Source organism: Odontesthes bonariensis, chromosome 8, assembly GCF_027942865.1.
Source record: "Odontesthes bonariensis isolate fOdoBon6 chromosome 8, fOdoBon6.hap1, whole genome shotgun sequence".
Taxonomy (NCBI): domain Eukaryota; kingdom Metazoa; phylum Chordata; class Actinopteri; order Atheriniformes; family Atherinopsidae; genus Odontesthes; species Odontesthes bonariensis.
The window spans coordinates 3,978,763-4,004,447 of record NC_134513.1 but is presented as its reverse complement, the minus strand read 5'-3'; the positions used below and the strand labels follow the sequence as shown (position 1 = coordinate 4,004,447).

The following is a 25,685-nucleotide window of genomic DNA, read 5'->3' as shown; positions in this document are numbered from 1 at the left end:
AATGCATTCAAGAGTGTCAAATATATTAAGTGTCATAAATAACATGTTCTGAAGCTGCCCCTGGCAGCAGAGGCAGGCTGCTGACTGCATCCGTGGGAAATACACGTTTTGTAACATGAATATGAGGATGTATGCCTACTGAACGGGTAAAGAGAAACTCAGTCGTCTGTTTTATTGTTGTAAGGATGAATTAAATGTCGACAACAACGTGGTTTCAGCTTCTTTCAGGAGCGAACTGTGTTTCAACACGTTGAAAAGTCAGATTTTAGGATGGTAACATGCACATCTCTGCATGCACGGTGTAAAACATCAGCCTTCCAGATAAATTCACTTCTGTAACTGTTCCATTTTGAGCAAAGAGGAAGCTGCCTTCCTGCAAACGCTGGGGGGGTTACATGCAACATGCAAACAGCAGAGGGCTTTGTGAATACTAAAAGATGCTCAGTTTCTATCTGCGGCTTCAGAAACAGTTGCAGAAGTGAGTAGAACAGATCTGAATATTGTTTCAGCTGCTTGGCTGTAACCAGACTGATTGATCAGGATTATTCCATTTTATACCCGTCTTAAAACCCATTTTTATTCCCTGGCTTTTAACCCAGCATGAGACTCTGTTTCTGTTATTGTTTTTATTGTTTTAATATTAGAGACTTGGACTTACTTTCATTTATTTATTTATATTTCTTTTACTAAAATATTGCACTCAGCCAGAGGGAAATTGTTCTTGTTTATTATTTGTTTTACATTGTTCTTATGTTTTATGCCTTATATTTCATGTTGTTATTCATGTACAGCACTTTGTTTCAGCCACGGCTGTTTTAAAGGGCTTTTTAAATAGAGTTGAGTTGAATTTTAAAGGAAAAGGACTTTCCTTATGGACACATATATTTTTTTCTTTGTCCAAAAGAAGTTCCTGAATTGTGCCAAAAGTTTAATCCTCATAATCCACAGGGGGCGGGGGGGTAAAAAGATGTTCAGGATGACTTGCAGGATTGATTCACAACACTTAAAAGTTATTATTGGAAGTGTTTCTAAACTTTAGCCCCGCCTTCCTGACTAGTATCAGCCTCCCCTGCAGCCGGTCATTCACTCCGTGCTCACAGTTCACGCTGAACAGCATCATCACCACCATCCCACTCGCTGTCAGGCAGTGAGTCACACGTCACCTGGCCTGGGAAAGAGGGAAGTCCAAGCCCGAGCAGAAGCAGCAGTCTGTGCCTGGTGTTGGCAGGGGAAAATGATCCTGTGGCTCGCCTTGTGGACGTCTCACTGCTGGCTGAATGCAGCTGCAGCAGACAGCTCAGGACTGGAGAGGATTGATGGTTGTCACACAAGCTGTTCTCAGGTGAGACTTCGTCCTCGGACACTAAAACCGTATAAAAGCTGCGCTCAGACTCTCACTCTCCTTCTAAACTGTCCTATTATCAGCTCCTCCTCTCACTGATGCTGCTGTAAAACTTTCTGCTCTTACCGCTAATAATTCTGCCTCTATTAATGTTTGGTTTTTGCTTTCTGTAACACGACCCGTTTACCTCCAGGACTACGGTTATGCACCTCTATTTATCTTCCTGTTGTTTCCTCTTACTGTTTCTGATTCTGTTTCTGACTCACTAACTTTTAGCACACATTATTATTCTAGACATGTTTTGATGAGCCTGGCTGAGAGGGTTGGTGCACTGGAAAAAATCTAAATCTTACCAAGTATATTTGTCTCATTGAGTATCTCATTCCACTTAATATAAGACACAACTGTCTAACAAGCACCATTTCAGCCAGATATAGGGACTTGTTTTAACACAATACATCTTGAATATCTTGTTATGAAAAAGTCTTGAAAACAAATTGTTTTGAGTCCCATGTCATATGAGACAAGCTTTTTTTGACATTTGAAGAGGTTTTTAAGTTAATTTCAACATCACTTTTATCTCAAAAGTCCTAAATATCACATCTTATTTCAAGAAATCTTGACAAGCTGATTTTCACTAGTTCCATTGGCAGATTTTTTTGTTTATTTCAAGCAAAAACGTCTCGTATTTGTTGTTTTTCTTACTTATTTTTGGAGGGGCATTTTTTCCAGTGTGTGCAGCGGGCTGTTTCTGAATGTAACTTGAGCTCAAAAATCAAACATCAGCGTTTTGTTGTCGCTAAAAATCCCCCCCAAGAAGTCTTCCAGATAATTCTCGATCATTAGTTCATCATTAGTTGTGTTGACATGTGTTTTCTCTGATGTATTGTTGAGGGCTGCAGCGCTGTTAAGTCCAATGGGAGTTTCAGAAAATTAGAAGAAGCTGAGAGTAACTTGAATCATCATCGGTTTAAGCCAAGCTGATTAAAACACTGCAGGAGTTGCACAGAATGACAATTTGAATCAGACATAGTAACAACTACATCATCCGATGATGCATCTGAGACTTTATGTCACATTTCCTGGTGAATATTTGCACAAGGATGTTATCTCATGCAGAGTTCATGAGATGAGCCAATATGGACAAACAGGCAGTCTGCAATGAGCTTCATGTTTTTCTTTTTGGTTTTTTTTGGCTAAAGTGTCTATTAAAAACATTTAAATGTCAAAACAATGTAGATGTGTTGTAATATATCACTATACCCCACTATAAATAAATCTATAGCCACGGGCAAAGAAATTGGAGGAGTAACGAGGATGTAGACAACTCCTACAGTCTGGAAATCCCCTGTCCTGCAGTGCAGCTGCTTTTAATCTCTTTAATGAGATGAGATGTCCACTCAATATATATATAAAAAATGTTTTCTTCTTTTCCATACAGGGACTGAGCTGCAGGACCAAGCCAGATTGTGAGTATGAACACACTTGGCTGCTGCACCACATCTGCAGACATGCAGAGCGAGTTTCTCCACAATAACTAACCTGATGTTGTATGGCTGCCAACACATTTTATTTAATTGTTATACAGCCAAGGAAGTTCAGTCACACTACTGTACATACAGGCCGTCATGTGACACTGATCTAAAATTAGACACATAAACCATTGGAGAAGATCCTGAAGCAGGCTCTGCCTGTCATAACATCTGAGAGGAGCAAACGTTTATGCTAAAGCTGCCACAGCTTTAAAAACACAGCATCATCACCGTAAAAACACAGGATCATCACTAGGGATGGGAATCGAGAACCGGTTCTTGTTGAGAACCGGTTCCAGCAGCCAACAGTAAACATGGCGCCCAAGCGATACAAACGCTCGAAAGTTTGGTTACACATCCCTAAAAAAGACGACAACAGGGCAACTTGCAAAGTGAATATTTCACCAAAGGGAGGAAATACTACCAACATGCAATAACTATGAATGAATGATTAACGTTGGTGAATCTGAACCCAGCAACGTTAGCAATGTTAGCATGTCCTCGGCTAACACTGCAGGTAACTAACTAACTAACTAACACTGCCTATCATGTTAGCACCATTTGCCTGATTGTAAAAGCTGCTGTTAGTAACGGTTAAGGTTAAATGAATGCCTTCTCAGGCATTACATTTAGATGAAATCATGAGAGACAGAGCCTGACTGGCTCAGAGCCAGAGGCTGGTGGTACTACCCCCAGTTCACCTCTACCTCCAGCTTCTCCTTTCACCAGAGCAGGAAGAGTTAAATTACCCAGGCCATGATAGACCAATGTGGACCTCACTGCTGTTGGGTTTGTGAGGTCGACCGGTTTGTTGTCCTTTTTCTCCAAATGAGAATCGATAAGGGAACCGACAAAGAACCGAATCGTTAAGCAGAATCGAAAATGGAATTGGAATCTTAAAAATCTTATCAATTCCCATCCCTAGTCATCACCGTAAAAACACGGGGTCATCACGGTAAAAGAAAACACTGAAGACATGACAAAACGTTGGTGATTTGTTCCCTCTGAAGCGTGTTTTCCTCGCCCTGTCTTGTGCAGATTGGTTTCCTCCTGCATGCCAGGAACCTGCAGAAGGTCTCAGCAACGTTTCTGTGTTCCAAAACGTCAGCGTGTCCACGGTCATGAGGTGCGAGGGGCAGCAGAAGTGCACGCTACACCTTCGAATCCAGACCGCTCTACTACTCACCGGTATGTAAACACGGTATATAACACAAAGATTATGGCTCATACGTGTCATTTAGATTCACTGGGTGCCCGAAATAACAAAAAATCTAATAAATCTCAGGGATAACTTAAGGGAAAAAACAGTCGTGATTTACAGTCCACAGCTAACCAAATAAGCCTCCCACACATCAAAGTCTGACTGTGGCGTGTGGGCAGAAACCAACTCAGTCACAGGGAGGATGTGGACGACCGAAGCCCGAAAGGATTCGCAGACTCGACCTTTGAATGGTCTTATTGCGTAGTTTTCTGGAAATGCCTTGAGCCGTACGTTTGCAGGAAAAGAGGAAATAAGAGTACTTATTTACTGAAACATTCAGCATCTGGTCTGAGCTCTGCTCTGCTTAAATGATTCATAGGTCAGAGTTAAGTGGCTTAGCTAAGAAAAAACTGGACTGAAGATGAGGAAAAAAGCAGAAAATGTCCAAAGAAAACTTCAGAAAGTGAAATAAGAGGCGTCTCATGACCAAAATGCTTCAAAAACCACATAAAATACTTAATATGGCTGTCAAAATCATACAAATGTAGTTGGAAATTAATTATTATACAATAAATTATAATTAAATATGTGTTTTAGGCCTAAATTTTATTTTAGGCCACTATTTGAGTAAATTAATGTAAAAAAATAAATAAAATCAAATATTTTTTTGTTGCTCGTCTGACTCCAAATCTGAGGGAATTTTATTCCTGTTTCCTGATATAAAGTCCTGTTTTTCACTTTCACTGGAGGAGAATGTGTGACAGGCTGCTGGGAACAAAGAGCCTAAAGATCCAGTTTAAAACGGCTTCTTTGCTAAGTTGTCTGTTCTGTGTGGACACAACACTGGTTCATCCCTTGAGTTAGGAGCCTTTTTCCTGCCTGAATGGATCATAGCTCAGAGTTAAGTGGCTTAACGAAGAAAAACTGGCCAAAAGATAAGGAAAAAAGCTGAAAATGTCCAAAGGAAAATGCTGAAAGACCTTCAGGAAGTTTTGAAACTATTGCTGAAGATCACTTAAGCTGCTTGGATGCAAAATATAAAGAAATAAAAGGTGTCTCGTGACCAAAATGCTTCAAAAACCACATAAAATACTTAATATGGCTGTCACAATCATACACATGTAGTTGGAAATTAATTGTTATACAAGAAATTATAATTAAATGTCTGTTTCTGGTCATTTTAGGCCACTATTTGCAGTAAATTAATCTAAAAAAAAAAAATCAAATAATTTTTTGTTGCTCGTCTGACTCCACATCTGAGGGAATTTTATTCCCGTTTCCTTGATATAAAGTCCTGTTTTTCACCTTCACTGGAAGTGAAAAATCCGGCTGCTTGGAAGGAAAACAGACCAAAACGAGAGGTCACTTGAGGCTTCTTGTGTCATTTGGCACAGCTTTTCTCCCCGTTTCCCTTCCTTAAGAACGACCTCTCGACAGCCACCTTTCCATGGAAGCTGTTTTCAATGAGATGGAGCAACCAAGCTGCCAGATGGACACATTAACTGTATTTCATAGTGATGGCATTTGCTGTCCAATTGCTCAAGACCTTGAATTACAAAGAAATTATGTTTGGCTCAAGACTTGCAAAACACTGGACTCCAAATTGTCCAGTGTGGACAATTTTTGTGTCCACACAATTATTGTGTGGGTGTCTGACATCAGTTCTGTGAAAAGAGCTCGAACATATTGTGTCTTTTATGCAGCGGTTGATGAAATGTATATCCATGATGCTGCACACTCAGAAAATAAAGTACAGAATGTACCTTTAGGGGTACGATGGCTTGTCCCTGGGGCAGTACCCTCAGAGGGTATAGTTTTGTACCCTTATACTGAAGTAGCCTAACACAGACTGTCTATTGTACCCCAGCATGTAAAAAAAAGGTACATATATGTACCTTTTACCACTTGAGTACAGATATGTACCTTTTGGACCCTCAAAAAAGGTACATATATGTACCTTTAGGTCCAATAATTAACCCTAGGGGGCAAGGCCGGATTAACCATATGGGCAATTGGGCAATTGCCCAGGGGCCCTCGACTTCTAAGGGGCCCGGGCAGTGAGGGCACAAGCAAAATATCTGGTTATCTCTCGCTTATTAAACTGTCCGCGGGAGCTGTTGCGCTGCATCTGTAGTCCATGCGGCGCCCAGAATCTCTGCCCCTGGCTGCCTGTGACTGTCACCATGAGCTGTGATTGGTCAGCCCGTATGAGGCGGGTCAAAGGTGACGCCAATCAACGTGCACTGAGCGGTTTCATGATGTCAAGCGCTTGTTCACAATTAGCAAACATGGAGAAGCTAAGTGGGAGCGCGAAACGGAAATTAAAAAAGGAGAAGGACATCAGAAACACAGAAAATTTAAATTATATTCCAAAAATAGGTAACTTCTTCACTCCAGTAAATGTTACCAACTGTTCTAAGGTAGCTTCCGTCAACGAGGACAGCTCAGCTAGCCAGGATATTTCTGCACTGCTGGCGCTAGCTTATCCACAGATCTAGATGGTTCCTTGTCAGATGAACTTATTCAGTTCAAGCACTTTGTGCAGAATGAGACTTCACCTGTACAGCTGCTGCAAGCTCTTGAGAGACATGGACTTAAGACAACATTTCCAAATGTTTATGTTGCACTAAGACTGTTTTTAACCTTGCCTGCGTCTAACTGTGAGGGTGAGAGGTCGTTTTCTGTTTTGAAACGAGTTAAAAATGAGCTGAGGACCACAATGTCACAGACACGGCTCTCTGCAGTTTCTCTCTTGGCCATCGAACATGAACATGAACCCTTGATTTTGAAGATATTGTACACCAGTTTGGACATTCAAAGTCTAGAAAAATGCCAGTGTAAGAAGTTTGCCAAATTAAATCAAGCATTTCAAATTTAAACATGCACTTCCCCATTATTTAAGATTAAATTTGTTTTGTCTTGTCTAATTGACAGAAATTGACAGATTTCCAAATGTTTATCTTGCACTAAAATGTTTAACCCTTGCCAGTCTTATTGAGTTGTGATGTGACACGTTGTTTTCTGTTTTAAAACAAGTTAAAATTATACAGATGATACTGCATTTTATTTATTTTTTCCTTGTGGTGGCTCCATGAAAATGCTGTAAATAGTTTATTGTTGCTGAGAGAAAACAGGCAGATTTCAAAATGTCTATTGCACTACAACAAGATTGTTCTTGTCTTGTCTGTGGACTTCCTCTGTGATGGCTTTATCAGTTCAATACATCTGTGTTGGGAATATGTGTTGTTGAATAAATATCGGATGCTTTGAAAGTGGTTCTGGTTGGACCGAGGGTGAAGGTGGGGTGTGACTGAAATGGTTTGATGGCAGTTAATGGTGCTGAACAAAAGTCTCCCAAAGACCTTTTTGGTGAATTAGTTCATGTTTTCGTTGTGCTGGTCGTAACTTGAAAGTTAATATAACCACAGTGGAGAGAAAAGAAGGGGGCGGCAATGCTGATTCAGCTTCAGGAGGAAGTTTAAAAGTTGTAGACACGCTGAAAAAAAACAACTCATAAGATTTACTTAAAAAAAAACCTTTTTGTAAGTATTTGCACTCAAATGATTTCAGTAATATTTAATGCTGCAATATCAAGCACACTGGAAAAAATGCCCCTCCAAAAATAAGTAAAAAAACAACAAATAAAAGACGTTTTTGCTTGAAATAAGCTGGTTGGGGAAGTCTCGGTGTTAAAACATTTTCCTTGACCGAGACTTCTGCTTTTGCATTTTTTTTGGTTATGTCAATTGACATTTCATGTTCCTGATTCTGACGATAAACCACACAAAGCGAAGCGCATGCTGGCAGGCGTCCTTATTTCCATATTTTAAACGCTGTGACAACCAAGAGAGCGTCGGTAGCTGGAGAGGGGAAATCCCTTTAACCCTGGCAGAGTCTGGAGTCCACTCCGATAAACTCTTCCTGCTCCACTCGACGCCTAAACGAGGGCCAGCTCTCTTTGACTGGTGAACTGTGACTGTTTTACAGAGCCATCCTGTCCCCTTCTTTCAGAGCCCATCCACGGCGTGTCCATCTGCACCATCAGCGCAGGGATGATGACCAGCTGCCGCAGCTTACTCTTCTCCAAGGCATCGAGGAAAAAGATGTCCGGACTGCCGGTACGGTCAACAGAATACCCTTTAAACCAGGGGTCTTCAACGTTTTTCAGGCCAGGGACCCCCCTACTATTTATATGGCATACTATTGTGTTTTATATTTAACGGGGCCTAGTGCCGTGTATAAACATAGCTACTCTGTTATTATACATTCAATACTAAGCTATTCAAATAATACACGGGTTAATATATTCATGTTTTTATTTTAAACGTGTGCAAGGTGGCCGTGCCACTGCCATTTATAAACAAACATCTTGCATACAACACTGAGCTATTCGAATAATCCACATATTTTAACTTTAAACATGCATGTAGATGGGACAATGAATCCTCAAACCATCTGTGGATGGCACACGTTTGCACACAATTTGTGAGAAAAATAAGTTAAAAAAAAAAGAAATGTTAAAAATCGTCTAATCCACCAAAGATTTTCTTGAAATAAGATGTGATATTTAAGACTTTTGAGTTAAAAGTAATCTTGAAATTAGCTTAAAAACCTCTTCAAATGAAAAAAAAAGCTTGTTTCATGTGAAATATGACTCAAAACAATTTGTTTTCAAGACTTTTTCATTTAACAAGATATTCCAGATGTATTGTATTAAAATAAGTCCCTATATCTGGCTGAAATGGTACTTGTTAGGCAATTGTGTCTTATATTAAGTGTAATGAGATACTCAGTGAGACAAATATACTTGGTAAGATTTAGATTTTTTCCAGTGTACCCCCTGCTGCGTCCTGTGAGCAGAGTTCCAGCCTCGTTTTGGTGTTGATGAAGGTAGTCCAGCTAGTTTGCTAGGGTCCCGAAAATAAAGCGTTTTGCTTCTGAAAACAATATGCGTTCAACAGAGTAATACATTTGCATCACAAAGTCGTTCTCCAGGAAAAAGTCAGACCACACAATCGCTTGGCCCTATTTTCTCTCCCTTCTGTCACGCTGCTGCACCAGGAAAATGTCTTTAATCTAAACGTTTCCTTCTTTTTAAGGTGACTGTGATGAATGATTGCACCGAGGTGGCCCCGAATCAGCAAGTGCAAGTAACGGTGAAAACAGTCCCGAGCTACTGTGGCATAACCTGGGCCAAAACTTATCACACTCCAGGTTAGAAAATGCATGAGTTTGCATAGTTACTGGAGCGAAAACACACAGGAACAAGGATGTAATTGAAATGTAACTCGAGTCAGTTTTGTGGTGTTTTGTAACCCAGCATTTCCTTAATGGAGCAGATGGAAACAGGAAACATTAATCTGATATCTTCAGGCGGTATGAGTGTGAATCATTGACTGTTTACACCTTTATTCCTTTCCACACAGGATGCAGTCATGGAGATTTGAGAAGGAACGTCCCAGAATGCATCAGTGAGTCCACGTTTTGCTTTTATTCTTTGAGTCTCAGCACAGTCTCACATTAAACTGGAGATTTTAAATGTTTGTCTGCACATTGACATCGTTTTTGGTAGGTAGCTGTTTCCTGTCGAGCGATGGAAATATGACCAATGAGTGTCAAAGCTGCAGCGGGCGATGTATTCCCAAAGCTGCGCTGGAAAAAATGCTTCTCCGAAAAAAACCAAAAAAAAAAAACAAATAAAAGACGTTTTTGCTTGAAATAAGCAAAAAAATCTGCCAATGGAACTAGTGAAAATCAGTTTGTCAAGATTTCTTGAAATAAGATGTGATATTTAGGACTTTTGAGTTAAAAGTAATCTTGAAATTAGCTTAAAAACCTCTTCAAATGAAAAAAAAAGCTTGTTTCATATGATATGTGACTCAAAACAATTTGTTTTCAAGACTTTTTAATTTATCAAGATATTCAAGCTGTATTGTCTTCCAACAAGTCTCTATATCTGGCTGAAATAACTTGTTAGGCAGTTGTGTCTTATATTAACCCTTTAAAGTGATAGTTCGGAGTAGATTCACCCTAGGGTCATTTGAACCGTGATATCCAGCCAAGTAGCCCACCCGAAGTTTTTTCGATATTGGCTGAACATCAGCTGAGTTACTGAGTTATCCCGAATAGCTTCGTACAAGGGTTAATGGATCCTGGCAGTATCTCCAAAATTACCACATGACACCAAACTTCTACAGTAGTACAAATATGGTCTGTACTCACAAAACGATGCATTTGGAAGTTTGTACATAGTCCAGGAGTTTATTATTATCAACACAAGCCTGATAGCTTCTCTACAGCTAAAGCTGCGTCGACGTCACTTCCTTGATCTGGGAGCTTCAAAGTAAGATGAGGGTTGATCTACTACTGTAGACAACAAAGTATATGCTATATTCTACATGTTTTTTTATGAATTTTTATGTTGTAGAGTTGTGAATTTATTTTATCAATGGAGAAACTGAGCAGCCTTGCTTTGTTGTCTACAGTAGTAGATCAACCCTCATCTTACTTTGAAGCTCCCAGATCAAGGAAGTGACGTCGACGCAGCTTTAGCAGCAGAAAAGCTATCAGGCTTGTGTTGATAATAATAAACTCCTGGACTATTTTCAAACTTCCAAATGCATCGTTTGGTGAGTACAGACCATATCTGTACTACTGTAAAAGTTTGGTGTCATGGCATGTGATTTTAGTGTGGTAATTTTGGAGATACTGCCAGGGTCCGTTAGCGCTTGTACGAAGCTATTCGGGATAACTCAGTAACTCAGCTGATGTTCAGCCAAGATCGGAAAAACTTCGGGTGGGCTACTTGGCTGGATGTCACGGTTCAAATGACCCCAGGGTGAATCTACTCCGGACCATCACTTTAACGCCTATTGTCGCATATATGCTACAATCCGTAGCTGGAGTAACCGTTGACTCCAAATTGACCAGGATGCCTGTTGTCGCAAATTTGCAACATACAAAAAATTCTATTTATTTTTTGTGCAAAAGTGAAATTAATAATCTCAGCATTATTTACCATCTACTTAAAGGCTAAAACACACACAAAACATTTTTTTTATATACAGCTAAATAAATTCAGGCGTTAAGGGGTTAAGTGTAATGAGATATTTTGACTAGAAATGAGGCAAATATACTTGGTAAGACTTTGATTTTTTCCAGTTTGGAGAAAAAAGCTTAATTTTTAAACTACACAGCCAAAAAAAAAACCTCCCATTTCCAACAAATTGTTTTGAGTCATATTTCACATGAAACAAGCTTTTTTTTTCATTTGAAGAGGTTTTTAAGCTCATTTCAAGATCACTTTAATCTCAAAAGTCCTAAATATCACATTTTATTTCAAGAAATCTTGACAAGCCGATTTTCACTAGTTCCATTGGCAGATTTTTTTGCTTATTTCAAGCAAAAACATCTTTTATTTGTTGTTTTTTTACTTATTTTTGGAGGGGCATTTTTTCCAGTGAGCCGTGGGCTGACACCAGAAACTGTGATTAAAAAAAAAAAGCAATTATCACGCACAGAGTGCAGCTACATACCTGAAATGGGTGTAGAAAATTATGTTGGCTTCTGTTCTTTATGCAAACACCTTAGTTTACCCACTCACATTTCAATCGTCACTTCTTCTGAATCCCCTCTGGTGTGCATCAAATCCAGCCGAGCGCTCAGACCTCAAATGGAGAAAGCAGACAGAGTAAAGATTGGCAACTGATAACGAAAGCCTTAGAAAAGAAGACAAACAAAACCAGACGCCTTGGGAATCTCCATAACACAGAATGGTGGAAGAGAGGACACCGGGAACTACTTTCACTTGAAAAAGTTTTTCCCAGAGGTGATGAATTCAGCTTGTTACACTTATCGTGACCAAAGGAATTCATGATTATATAACAAGATTTTTGTGACATCTATAATTCATTTGTGGGATTTCTGTCCTTATTTCCCCATAATGTGGCTTCTTTTTACACCACAGTCACCTTAAAGGGTGCCATTTTGTTGGTTGCCTTGGTAACACCTCAACGAAACCACTCTCTACGACACAAAATCCCTTTCTTAGGATTAAAAATCAAAACTACGTGAAATAGATAATGAATTAATGAATAAACCCTCTCATAAATGCTTACACTGGACACTTCTTGCTCCCGCGACCACCAGAGGTTTCAGATTTGAATCTTATTTTAAGGTGATTTAGCCTTCATGGCTTTATTTTTGGGTGGAGGACAGTCACAAAATTCCAATATATGACGAGACCTCTACGGGAATCATTCATGCGATCTGTATGTTAAATGTATGTTAGCGCAACGGGTCAAAAATCTCCTCAATTTCACATTTTTTTAAGCTAAATTAAAGATTTTGTGGATTCCATCAAACTTTTTTGCACTTTTAAAAACATCCACAGATGTGTCTGAGAACTGGTTTTGTGGCAGTTCTTGCTCCACTGCAGATTTTCACTTTTCATTCGTCTCTTCCGCAGCTGGCAGGCTTTCATACGATGTAAACCCAGAGAAGAAGGAGCTGGCGGTCAGGGTGTCCGACATGCTCCGAGGCTACGACTACCACCTCCGTCTGTGCCACAAAGGTTTCATCTGCGCCGGCACGGGAGCCAACACGCTGGTGAGAGTCATCTTTTTTTATTTTGTTTGTTTTAATATTTTTATTGGGAGGTAAGGCACATTGGAATAGAAATCAAAATAATAATAATCAGTCAAAATAATGTGCATAAGTTAAAAAAAAAAAGCATACAGTCTACCTCCTCTAGTGTTTTTTTGTTGTTGTTTTTTTCACAACAATTCCAGAACAATACACAATTGTGGGGGGGGCTACTTAATTAACAGTTAAGGACATCTATATATACACTGTAAAAAATGCCCCTCCAAAAATAAGTAAAAAAACAACAAATACAAGATGTTTTTGCTTGAAATAAGCAAATAAATCTGCCAATGGAACTAGTGAAAATCGGCTTGTCAAGACTTCTTGAAATAAGATGTGATATTTAGGACTTTTGAGATAAAAGTGATCTTGAAATTAGCTTAAAAACCTCTTCAAATGTCAAAAAAAAAGCTTGTTTCATATGAAATCTGACTCAAAACAATTTGTTTTCAAGAATTTTTCATTTAACAAGATATTCCAAATTGTACTTGTTAGGCAGTTGTGTCTTATATTAATTAATGAGATATTTTGACTAGAAATGAGACAAATATACTTGGTAAGACTTTTTCCAGTGTGGTTACCAGGTATGCGTTGAATAGCCGCTTTCGGACAGACCGTTCTAAGAAAGTAGTTATCAGAACTACCCTCCTCGAATTTCGTTCTGATAACTGTCCTTCCCCAGCGGAACTGTTTCAGTTTGCATTCGCACATGAGTCGGGACCTGATAGGGACTGATGCGCCGCGCGCAGCCGTCTGCTTCAGTGACGTGTTAGCTGTTAGCCGTTTAGCGCTACATTCAAACACAAAACAAAACGATAAAAGTAAGGAGAGTGGAAAAAACACCACGAAGAAGCTAATATGGAGAGCGGGGAGGCCACTGTGTTTATGGTCTGCATGATGGTGATATTAATCATGGACAATCACATCAGGCGTCAAATATCGAGGCTGGAAAAGCTCACAGAGAGTCAGGAGATACTTTTTCATTTCATGAAGGAAGAAAGGAGAGCAGAGCGCTGCAGATAAATGAGACCAGTGTAAGTTTAACTTATTAAACACCCGCCGGGAAACATTTCAACCGTGATAGCATGACATGGGGCGTAGCTACCGACCACCACACACCTCCGTTAGATTAGTTCTATAGAACTATGAAAAGACCCGACCTCGGAGAAGGAGCTAAATAGTTATAGGAACTAAGGGAGAAAGCCCCGAGTTCCTGTATGTGCGAACACGGGAGAAAACGGCCCCGCGGATTAAAAGGTTATTAGAACTGCCAAAGGTTCCTACAGTCCGAAAGCGGCTAATGATCACATGGCAGGAACTGCCATCACCTTTGCTTAGAGTGAGAATGATATAAAAGACTGAGTGTATAATACGCTGAGTCACTCTGTCATGCTTAAATTCTTCAAGGCTATTTTAAGAGAAGTGTTTGTATAGGCAGGGAATATCCGGGAGTTACAAGTTTGGCCAAACCCAAACTCCATCAACCCCATCCACATGTTAAAAAAAGAAGAAGCAAAAACGTGACTCACTCTGTGAAATAGCAATAAAGCAAAGGTGATGGCAGTACCTGTGATGTCATCATTCAACGCATACCTGTTAATCAGGAACTCACAGCATCCTCTTTGTCACAAAGGAAACGCACCAAATATGGAGGTTTAGTTCGAAAACTCAAGAAAAAGTACATTTCACTGGAAAAAATCAAAGTCTTACCAGGTATATTTGTCTCATTTCTAGTCATAATATCTCATTACACTTAATATAAGACACAACTGCCTAACAAGCACCATTTCAGCCAGATATAGGGACTTGTTTGAAGACAATACATCTGGAATATCTTGTTAAATGAAAAAGTCTTGAAAACAAATTGTTTTGAGTCACATATATAGTTTTTAAGCTAATTTCAAGATCATTTTTATCTCAAAAGTCCTAAATATCACATCTTATTTCAAGAAATCTCGACAAGCCGATTTTCACTAGCTCCATTGGCAGATTTTTGTTGCTTATTTCAAGCAAAAACGTCTTTTATTTGTTGTTTTTTGAACTTATTTTTGGAGGGGCATCCTCTTTGTCACATAGGAAACGCACCAAATATGGAGGTTTAGATTGAAAACTCAAGAAAAAGTACATTTCAGCCTGCTTTTCAGCCCATGAATCTTTAAAAGCTTTGCTCGTGTTCCAGATAAAGAAGGAGCAACCCATAAAGAGTGCCATCCTTCCATACTCGCGGCCTTTGCCCTGCCTTTGTATCGAGGTAAGGCTCCCATGATCCGTCTATTAGTCATCAGTTGCACAAGAGAGAGATAAAACTTATAGATAAATTCCTTGCAGGGGTGGTCAGCTGTGATGGATGCCCCCAGAGTCCAGGTCTGCCCATTCATAGACCGTGAGTGATCCTAATGAGTTACAGGGTGGGTTCCACTTACAAAGGGACACCTGTTGATGTTTACCCAGAAGACTGTGATCTTATCTCCCCCGTAGGTCTTGAGGAACTGTGGTCTGGGATTACCTTTGACCCACTGGAGGAGGCTTTATTATGGGAGCCGGCCTGTTCGGTCACAGCCGTGGTCGCTTTGTGTCAGAGAAGAGAAGACGGCGTTTGTCTCGATCTGCCTCGTTCCTCGCGGAATGTGAGCAGAAACAAGGTGAAAGAGTGTTAAAACCCACATATTATGCTGTCGCTACGTGTGACGTGACTGCCTCAGCCGCTGAAAAGGATTAGGATCGTATGAACCAGGACAAAGGCTACAGTCAGGCTGTTGTAATGTGGTTTATGATGTCACTAGTGATTAGTGAAAATAGTTTTGTTTTTTTTTTTGGTTTTTTTGTGAGTCATCTTGCAAAAAGGACGTTGGCAAAACAGTTTACACGTTAAAGTAAACTGTGTAATTTTGTGCGCTGTTTACCAGCTAAATGGGTTAAATTCTGGGTTTATTGGTACCTTCAGCCTTAACTTTTAAATCTTTTTGTTTGTAAATAACGTCAGCCAGACTTACGTAAGAGAGCAAAGTGCTACCCGGCTGGCTGGGAATCCTGAGACGAAACTTAGGTTGTATTTTGACAAGAGAAGCTCGCTGGCTTGAAGCACATGGTCAGTATTTTGAGTAGGAAAATCTCTGTTAGCATAGAAGTAGCAGATGACTCAGAAAAAAAGATGGCCTAAAAAAAAGTGGAAGAAAAAGATGAAAAAGAATCCAAAGTAAAGCAAATTGTAAAGTTGAAGCACTGATTTCTGGAGGTGAACTCTAATTATTGGTTCTTTGTTCATCAATGTTTTCAGATAACATTTGCTAAAGTGGATCCACACCCTCAACTGTGCATGAAGGTAAAGATAACTTCCCAGTTTCATTTCTTTTGGGGTTTAACTGTGAAACAACAGGGTTGGAATAAATGATGAAATGGTTGGAATATATGTCTTAATGCCTAAATGCATTGAGTTGCGGCCATGCGATCAGCTGTTTGTCTGAACGAGCAACTGAACAGGTTTACCCAAAAGAGTGTATAATGAATATATGTGATGAACGGCAGTGGTCCCAGCATTGAGCCCTCAGACAGTCCTACACTAAAAATACTAAATAACTTTTAACATTGTGGGATTCACTGTGTCACAAGCTTCATGTAAACTTTGAAAAAGGGCTGCAAAGTGTTGCTTGTTGTCCAAGGATTCATTCTTAGGCCAGAAATATACTTGCTTTTGATTATGTTAAAATGTTATAAATGTTGAGCTACTTGACGAATTTGAATTTCCTCCATTGGGGGATAAATAAAGTATTTTTCTATTTCTATTTCTTCTATGGACACACTTGTTTATCTCGGCTGCCTCTTTTTTTGGAGCATCCCCCTTCCACTTTTTGCGCCACTGTGTCTTATGCTATTTTCACCAGGCTAGCATAAAAGAACATCAGCTCATATGACTTAGCTCTGTTCCATGGAGAAGTTTGACATTTTAAAAGTAATCAATGTGCTTCTATGGTGTCTTACTGAGAGTTAAATGGGAACTGATACTTTACTCTGGGTCTGTACATGAAGCTGCTGCCGGCCAGAGGCTAGCTAGCTAGCTTAACTTGGCACACTGGAAACGGGCTGTGTTCGAAACCGCCTACTTCTCCTACTACTCCCACTACTCCTACTAACTTTAACTTTTTTTAAGTTCCCGGATGCATACTAGATTCTCCGAAATGTTGGGTATGCATCATGAGGTTACTATTCATACTCAAACTACCCAAGATGTCGTAACGTGACGTCGCCGATCGTCATTTCCTGTCAAAACGGCAGTTTCAAGCTAGCTACAACGAGGGTAGGTTCACTTCCTGTTTTAAAAAAAAAGCACCAATTGTATCGTAATGTCTTTCCCTATGATAAAAGGCAACGGGTATTTTATTTTGTGAAAACAACCGGAAGTGCATTGCTCACTGCGGCTAGCTTTAGTAGCGCCGAATTCGTGGGAACAAAATTGTAAACAGTCGGTATTTTGTCAGGTTTTCAACATGTTGGGGATCTAAACGACTTCTTTCTCACCTGAAAATGTTTCAAATGTTGCTAAAGTTTACAGAGTTTAGAGCTTAAGAGAAATCAGCTTCAGGCTGGCGGATTTCGGCTCGGGCAGGAGCGAAATGCATTGTGGGTAAACGCTCTGCATACTGTCTGATCGATGAGTATGCAGTTTGCAAGTATGTAGTATGTAGTATGTAGTATGCGGTTTCGAACACAGTCAGGGAAAAGCAGCTAACCCGGTTTAGCATTTGCATGTTGTAATCAAAAATGTGTTCAAATGTCACATGGCTCTATTTGGGTTTATCTTAGAGTCCGTGCTCATTTCTTTAAACAAAGCCAGTGTCAGCGACGAGAATAAGTGTGAGGTCATGCTTCTCTGAAGAACAACACAGGATTAATTACTTTGCAAAAGGAATGAGTATTTTAGGATCTTGTTTGCTAGTCATGGTGAGATTCAGAGATGAGACATTTGGAGTAAAGTACCAGTTGTCTTGTTCGTTTGTCTGAGAGAGGAAAGACAAACTCCAAGTCTAGCTCAGAATTTATTAAATGGTTCAAGGTTCAACTTTCACAGAGCAATTACGCTCCTTTGGCGGGAAAGCAGGTGTTGTGGTCGTGATGGGCGCTACTGGAAATGGCGCTCTTACTGTTCAACAAAACCTTTGCTTACTTCCTCCTTCCTCAGTTGGTGGTGCAAACACTTTAATCTACACCACTTTGATGCTTTTATGGGGCCTACGATTAAGAGAGATTAAGATCAGATTTACTGTCACATACAGGGAGATACAGGAAATTTCTCTTCCGCATTTAACCCATCCAGGCTGGCGCCTGTTGAACACACACAGGGTCACACACTCATGGAGACAGATGCGGTACACTGGAGCGTTTTTTGGGCTTTTATGCCTTTAATGGATAGGACAGTTCAGAGAGACAGGAAGCAGAGAGAGGGAGAACAACATGCAGCAAAGAGCCAAAGAGGACCACCCCAGTCCTCTTTGGCTAAGCGACTTTAAACGCAGTGACCACTTGTTGCTTTTTAACGCTATTTTAATGCCAATTTATGTGTGCCTGTTGCTTTCCGGAGGGCTACTATATATATATATATATACACCTCCGCGTGAGTGACAATCGGGTCGGCAGTCCCAGAGGTCGGCCGCGGCTCACTTCGCCGTCTGGTCAGGTCGCCAATGGTCTCTCGTTCTTCACTCAGATCACGTCGTGTTCACCAATTAGGTCGTGTTCGTTTGCCTGAGAGAGGAAATACAAACTCAAAGGCTGTGTTCGAAACCGCATACTACATACTACATACTCATCGATCAGACAGTATGCAGAGCGTTTACCCACAATGCATTTCGCTCCTGCCCGAGCCGAAATCAGCCGGCCTGAAGCTGATTTCCCTTAAGCTCTAAACTCTGTAAACTTTAGCAACATCTGAAACATTTTCAGGAGAGAAAGTAGTCGTTTAGATCCCCAACGTGTTGAAAACCTGACAAAATACCGGCTGTTTACAATTTTGTTCCCACTAATTCGGCGCTACTAAAGCTAGCCGCAGTGAGCAACGCACTTCCTGTTATTTTCACAAAATAAAATACCCGTTGCCTTTTATCATAGGGAAAGCCATTACCATACAATTGGTGCTTTTGTTTTGAAAACAGGAAGTGAACCTAGCCTCGTTGTAGCTAGCTTGAAACTGCCGTTTTGACAGGAAATGACGATCGGCGACGTCACGTTACGTTGCATCTTGGGTAGTTTGAGTATGAGTAGTAACCTCATGATGCATACCCAACATTTCAGAGAATCTAGTATGCATCCGGGAACTTCTCGCTTACTAACTCAAAAAGTTAGTAGGAGTAGTATACGATTTCGAACACTAGCTCAGTCTAGCTCAGAATTTATTAAATGGTCCAAGGTTCAAGTTACACAGCGCTGTGGACCTCTCTGTAGGGCAGAAAAAGGGTTCCACTCCTTTGAGCTGGTCTGTCTCTATTTGGCATCAAAACCCCTGAAGGGTAAAGTTATTGTATGTCACAAAAAAAAAAAACCTGATAAAAGTAAAACAGATAAGTTGAAACTGTGTGGTTACGTTGACTTTCTGTACGGCCCCTGCGAGTACGACGCTTGTGGCGTAGAAAGAGCCGTTTTCTCAGGAACAGAACCGACTGTTTAGGATAAATAATCCAGCTGTGGTGCCTCACTGATGTCACAATTTTCAGGTTTAAGACCAGTGTGTCGGGTATATTTAGCCCTCTAGCCTTGTTGGAGCTTTACAACGCAAGTCTGTGCTCAGAGGGTGACTCATAAGTTAATATCTTTGAATTACATCTGAATAACATGCCACATGCACACCAAAGGCTCGCTGCTTTTCATACGCAACAGGAAACGGTGCTCAAATCCTCTTTCCTTCGAATCTTTGCTCCGAGAACTAACTGGAAACAAACACAAAGCAGAAGTACTCCTACACAACAGTGAATCTGTTGACGTCAGCGTGAATTAAATAAGAGTTTTGACGACGATTCTTCATGACTGTGCTTTCAATAGCTGCTGCAAGAAAAGGATTTAAAGATATTAATTATATTGTTTTTGTCAGTTCACTGCAGGATCTCGGTCCTGGACCCGGTGCCCCTTTGCTGATGGGATCAAAGGTGTCAATATTTCTCATTACATCATCATAATAATCAAAGTATTTCCTGGAAATAAAATGTCAGTCTGTAGCAAATCATTGACCTCATAGTGATTTTAGAGCCACTTACGGCGCCCTCCATTATGTTTGGGACAAAGTCTCATCTTTCTTTGTGTGGAATGTTTGATTTAGTTTCCCTCTAAGGAGCAGGAGGAGGAACTGAAAGATGCTAACATGATATCTGTATCGGCGTGCTGTGCATGTGCTCATTGCCGTTTGATATTTTTCCAGCCTGGGACGTCGTCGGGACGAGGCGACAGGGGCACGAGGAACTGCAGATGTTTTCCCAGATCAAGGCCACGTTTTCTGTGGGGCTGTGCACGACGTCTGCAGGGTCATCGGTGTGCCAGGTTACAGAAGCACACCCGGTGCATGTGGTAGGTATCACGCACCTGCCAAACTTAAAGGGATAGTTCGCCTCTTTTGACATGAAGCTGTGTAACATCCCATATCAGCAACATCATTTATGAACATCTTCTTACCCCCTGCTGCGTCCTGTGAGCAGAGTTCCAGCCTCATTTTGGTGTTGATGAAGGTAGTCCGGCTATTTGGCTGGGGTTTCAAAAATAAAGCGTTTTGCTTCTCAAAACAATATGCGTTCAACAGAGTGATACATTTGCATCACAAAATCGTTCTCCAGGAAAAAGTCAGACCTCACAATCGCTTGGCCCTATTTTCTCTCCCTTCGTATCACTGCCTGCTGCCGACAGCCGCGCCTGTTACGGTGTTTGCTGCTCGGTCTGCACTTTGGTCTACACAGCAGGCAGTGATACGAAGGGAGAGAAAATAGGGCCGAGCGATTGTGAGGTCTGACTTTTTCCTGGAGAATGATTTTGTGATGCAAATGTATTACTCTGTTGAACGCATATTGTTCTGAGAAGCAAAACACTTTATTTTTTAAACCCCAGCCAACTAGCCGGACTACCTTCATCAACACCAAAACGAGGCTGGAACTCTGCTCACAGGACGCAGCAGGGGGTAAGAAGATGTTCATAAATGATGTTGCTGATATGGGATGTCATACAGCTTCATGTCAAAAGAGGCGAACTGTCCCTTTAAGCAGCTGGTAAATCACTATCAACGTTGCGTGTGCCAGAGGATACCCACTGGTGCCCTTTCGAAGAGGAAAACCACATGGAAATGTTGCCCTTCGTGTGTGTTCTGTGAAGGAACATGCTTGTGCTTGTTGGCAGCTCTTTACATCCAGTGATTGCTGTCATATATTTCCTTTTTGCTCCCGGGAAGCAATGTGCCTTCTTCAGTGTTATAACTTGTGTTGTCCCTGATCGTTGTCAGCAACACATAAAAGTAATTTCACAACTGAAACCTTGTTATGATATGTTTCTCAGTTCCTGCCCAGTACCGCACAGCTGCAGGCTGCTCAGTCATGCCTATTAAAGTTTAATGTAGTGTTTCCTATCTTATTATTTCCAGAACATTAGCACAGCTGGTCTGCAGGATCATATCTGTTATAATAGATGAGTGTTTTTCTTTCTTTCTCAGGAAAAACACAAAGCCGTTGACCTGAAGCGTACGGTCGGAGGAGTGCCGTGCAACTCCTGTCTGCAGGTATGTGCACACACTGGAAAAAATCTAAATCTTACCAAGTATATTTGTCTCATTGAGTATCTCATTACACTTAATATAAGACACAACTGCCTAACAAGTACCATTTCAGCCAGATATAGGGACTTATTTTAATACAATACATCTGGAATATCTTGTTAAGTGAAAAAGTCTTGAAAACAAATTGTTTTGAGTCACATATCATATGAAACAAGCTTTTTTTTTTCATTTGAAGAGGTTTTTAAGCTAATTTCAAGATCACTTTTATCTCAAAAGTCCTAAATATCACATTTTATTTCAAGAAATCTTGACAAGCCGATTTTCATTAGTTCCATTGGCAGATTTATTTAGCTTATTTCAAGCATAAAAGTCTTGTATTTGTTGTTTTTTTTACTTATTTTAACTTATTTTGGAGCCTTTGATGGAACCTTTGTGTTCTTGCAAAGCTCTTTGGATTCTGACTCTCTCGATGTGTTTTACGCAGGTGAAGAGGCTCGATGTGGAGTATGCTGCCACCGTCGTCCACTGTTCTGAGCTGTGCGGTAAGTCGGATTCTGTCCCGTCATTCTTCCCCCATCTGACGCATTCCTGCTTAACTTTTCTTCTTCTCTTAAAATGCTTCACATCTGAGGTGATGTCAAAATAAACATGGCTGTGTTCGAAACCGCATACTACATACTTCCATACTGATCGATCAGATGGTATGCAGAGCGTTTACCCACAATGCATCTCGCTCCTGCCCGAGCCGAAATCAGCCGGCCTGAAGCTGATTTCCCTTAAGCTCTAAACTCTGTAAACTTTAGCAACATTTGAAACATTTTCAGGAGAGAAAGTAGTCGTTTAGATCCCCAACGTGTTGAAAACCTGCCAAAATACCGGCTATTTACAATTTTGTTCCCACGGATTCGTCGCTGCTAAAGCTAGCTGCAGTGAGCAACGCACTTCTGGTTATTTTCACAAAAATAAAATACCCGTTGCCTTTTATCATAGGGAAAGCCATTACCATACAATCGGTGCTTTTGTTTTGAAAACAGGAAGTGAACCTACCCTCGTTGTAGCTAGCTTGAAACTGCCGTTTTGACAGGAAATGACGATCGGCGACGTCACGTTACGTTGCATCTTGGGTAGTTTGAGTGTGAGTAGTAACCTCATGATGCATACCCAACATTTCGGCCAATCTAGTATGCATCCGGGAACTTAAAAAAAGTTAAAGTTAGTATGAGTAGTGGGAGAAGTATGCGGTTTTGAACACAGCCATAGATAGAGCTCACGTTCGCTGCGAGTTCTGACATATGAAGTACGCACTTCCATACGCAAAATAAAAGCTGATTTGCATGAAGAAAAAAAGCAGAAATGTTTTTAAACTGTTTGAACTTTAACAGAACAAGCTGTGGAGTTTTCTTTCGAGCTTAAACACCGAATACAAGTTTAATAATTTTCTAAACACACGAAAGGACATTAATGATGTGCTCGTAGAATCTAAAGACCAACCTGTTCCAATCTTTTCACAGCTCAGGGCACTTTGGACTTGACATGGGTTGTTCTACCGGCTGCTTGTCTCTCTGGCATCATAATTGTTACGCTGGTCCTCCACATACTCTTGAGTGGTAGGTAAAAAATGATGCTTTTCAATGTAGGACTTCAGTTTAATGATCTGTGCTTGCATGTTGCACTGTGTTAGGCCGAGCTCTTGCACCCACCCTGCTACACTGGAAAAAAATGCCCCTCCAAAAATAAGTAAAAAAAACAACAAATAAAAGACGTTTTTGCTTGAAATAAGCAAAGTAAATCTGCCAATGGAACTAGTGAAAATCAGCTTGTCAAGATTTCTTGAAATAAAATGTGATATTTGGGACTTTTGAGTTAAAAGTGATCTTGAAATTAGCTTAAAAACCTCTTCAAATGTAAAAAAAGCTTGTTTCATGTGATATGTGACTCAAAACTATTTGTTTTCAAGACTTTTTCACTTAACAAGATATTCCAGATGTATTGTATTAAAACAAGTCCCTATATCTGGCTGAAATGGTACTTGTTAGGCAGTTGTGTCTTATATTAAGTGTAATGAGATACTCAATGAGAGAAATATACTTGGTAAGATTTAGATTTTTTCCAGTAAAACTCACTGACTTGTTGATAAATGTACAAAGGCTTAGCATGCATTAGCACACGGATGCTAAAAGCAGTTATTTGTGCTTTTCTGGGAATGCATGGCTTGAGATTCGCTTAAACTTCCAAGTATTAAGGTCACATCTTGTTTGATTTAAAGCCTGTCGAATTAGATATCTGCTTCCTCATCCCTGTCCCTCCCTGTTCTATTTCAGTGCATCAGAGGAGGAAGCAAAAGAGAAATGCAGCCTGTGCTTCTGCAAAACAAACGGGTATGACGGATTGTTTAAGCTGCGATATGTGCATTTTACCCCCCCGAAAAAAAAGCATATTTGCACCTGAAACTGGCCTCTTTTTCCCTGTGCTGCTGCAGATCCTGCTCTGAACTGTGTGTCCTCTGCATTACTAACTCAAGCTGTTCTCAGCGGGGGGGTCCTCCTGCCCGACTCCCCGCAGTGTGGAAGCAGCGAGAAGGCCAACTTGATCTCTAAATGACCACACAGGTCTGGTCTCTGGCTCTGGTCAAAGCCATCACTTGCAATTATGTAGTAAAAAGATGTTACAAAATCCAATAAGTTCTCTGCTCAATTCATTTTTATTTTGCTCTCTCAGATATTTCTCACTGGAGATATACAGGTTTGAATGCTTGTTAGAGTCTATGGCTGTTTTTATAGATACATAAATATGTATATATATATATATATATATATATAGAGAGAGAGAGATATTTTTGTGTGTGTTTGGGTGAAAATGAACTAAATGTACTTTTTTCATTAGCTAAAGTATTTATTCATTTTGCAGCTAAACACTTGCCGTCCTTATTTAAATGTATATTTTCAATAAAAAAGAAAAACAACAGATAAAATGCTTATGTTTTAAATGGTTTGTGAATGGTTAAAAAGTGTCCACAGTAATTCTCCACATTTACATAAAGTTCTGTTTATATATTTACAGGAAACTTACTGAAACACACGCAAAGATTAAAAAAAAATGCAGTTTATTAGGTAACAGAGTTTCCCTGTTTCCCTTCCTTAAGAACGGCTTCTTGACAGCCACCCTTCCATGGAGCCCATTTCTGATGAGGCTTGGGCCAACAGCAGATGGATCAGCTGAAGGTCCAGATGCATCTCTCAGCTCCTGTGTCAGGTCTTTGTTGGATTTTTCCTCTTTCTTAAGGACATCACTTTCAGATCCTGTTCATCTGCTGTAGATAGTTCTTTAGGCCTGACACTTCTTCTTTTGTCCTCCACTTGTCCAGTTTCCTCAAATGTTTTAAGGACACACTGCACACCATGCTGAGATATGCCAAGTTTTCAGCTAACAGCTCTTTGGGAATCACCTTGTTGCTGCAGAAATCCTGTTTTCTGTCTGTCACACTGTGTTATCTTTGCTGTTTTTCACACATGCAGCTAAAGAAATGGGAACAAATCTTAATTCCAGTCTAAAACCCACAAAGAGCTTCTAGATTATTCATTTCTGGTGGCATAAAACAGTTTAATCATTTCATTTATATTAATTCTTCCATAATTAGTCATTAGATTATATCTTATATTTCTTTTTTACGCTTTAAAATAAATCTTACTTACTTTTTCTTGATGTTGAATAACATATAATTCTTATTATTGTCTGTTTTTTTCCTACTTTCCTACTTTTAGACGTGATAACGTTCATTATTTTGGGATTATGATTTTTTTTAAACTGAATTTCATATATTAATTTGACTCTTTTGGTAACTGAAAGCAGTTTTAACGTAAATGTACAAAAAAAGTTGAAACTATGAAGCTGTTTTTCACAGATGCAGCTAAAGAAATGGGAACAGATGATATGTCTCTGTGACAGGCTGCTGGGAACAAAGTGCCTAAAGATCCAGTTTAAAATGGCTTCTTTGCTAAGTGTCTGTTCTGTGTGGACACAACACTGGTTCATCCCTTGAGTTAGGAGCCTTTTTCCTGCCTGAATGGCTCATAGCTCAGAGTTAAGTGGCTTAAAGAAGAAACATAAAAATCACAAATGATCACATGAGAGGACTGGTGCAAGAAAATCCGGCTGCTTGGAAGGGAAACAGACCAAAATGAGAGGTGGCTTAAGGCTTTTGCACAGTAATGCATTTCCCAATTTTCAGAA

General features: G+C 40.1%; 1 protein-coding gene across 1 annotated transcript; it reads left to right on the top strand.

Moving 5' to 3' along the window:
* Nucleotides 1-1,082: 1,082 nt before the first annotated feature.
* Nucleotides 1,083-24,413, top strand: il17rel (interleukin 17 receptor E-like). The gene is made up of 18 exons (XM_075472454.1): nucleotides 1,083-1,342; nucleotides 2,784-2,811; nucleotides 3,913-4,062; nucleotides 8,087-8,193; nucleotides 9,175-9,289; nucleotides 9,502-9,546; nucleotides 12,543-12,682; nucleotides 14,898-14,969; nucleotides 15,047-15,101; nucleotides 15,197-15,360; nucleotides 15,996-16,040; nucleotides 19,797-19,851; nucleotides 20,121-20,266; nucleotides 21,393-21,458; nucleotides 21,940-21,997; nucleotides 22,967-23,062; nucleotides 23,777-23,833; nucleotides 23,935-24,413. The coding sequence occupies exons 1-18, from the start codon at nucleotides 1,235-1,237 to the stop codon at nucleotides 24,054-24,056; spliced, it is 1,629 nt and encodes a 542-aa protein (XP_075328569.1). The 5' UTR covers nucleotides 1,083-1,234; the 3' UTR covers nucleotides 24,057-24,413.
* The last annotated feature ends 1,272 nt before the right edge of the window (nucleotides 24,414-25,685 follow it).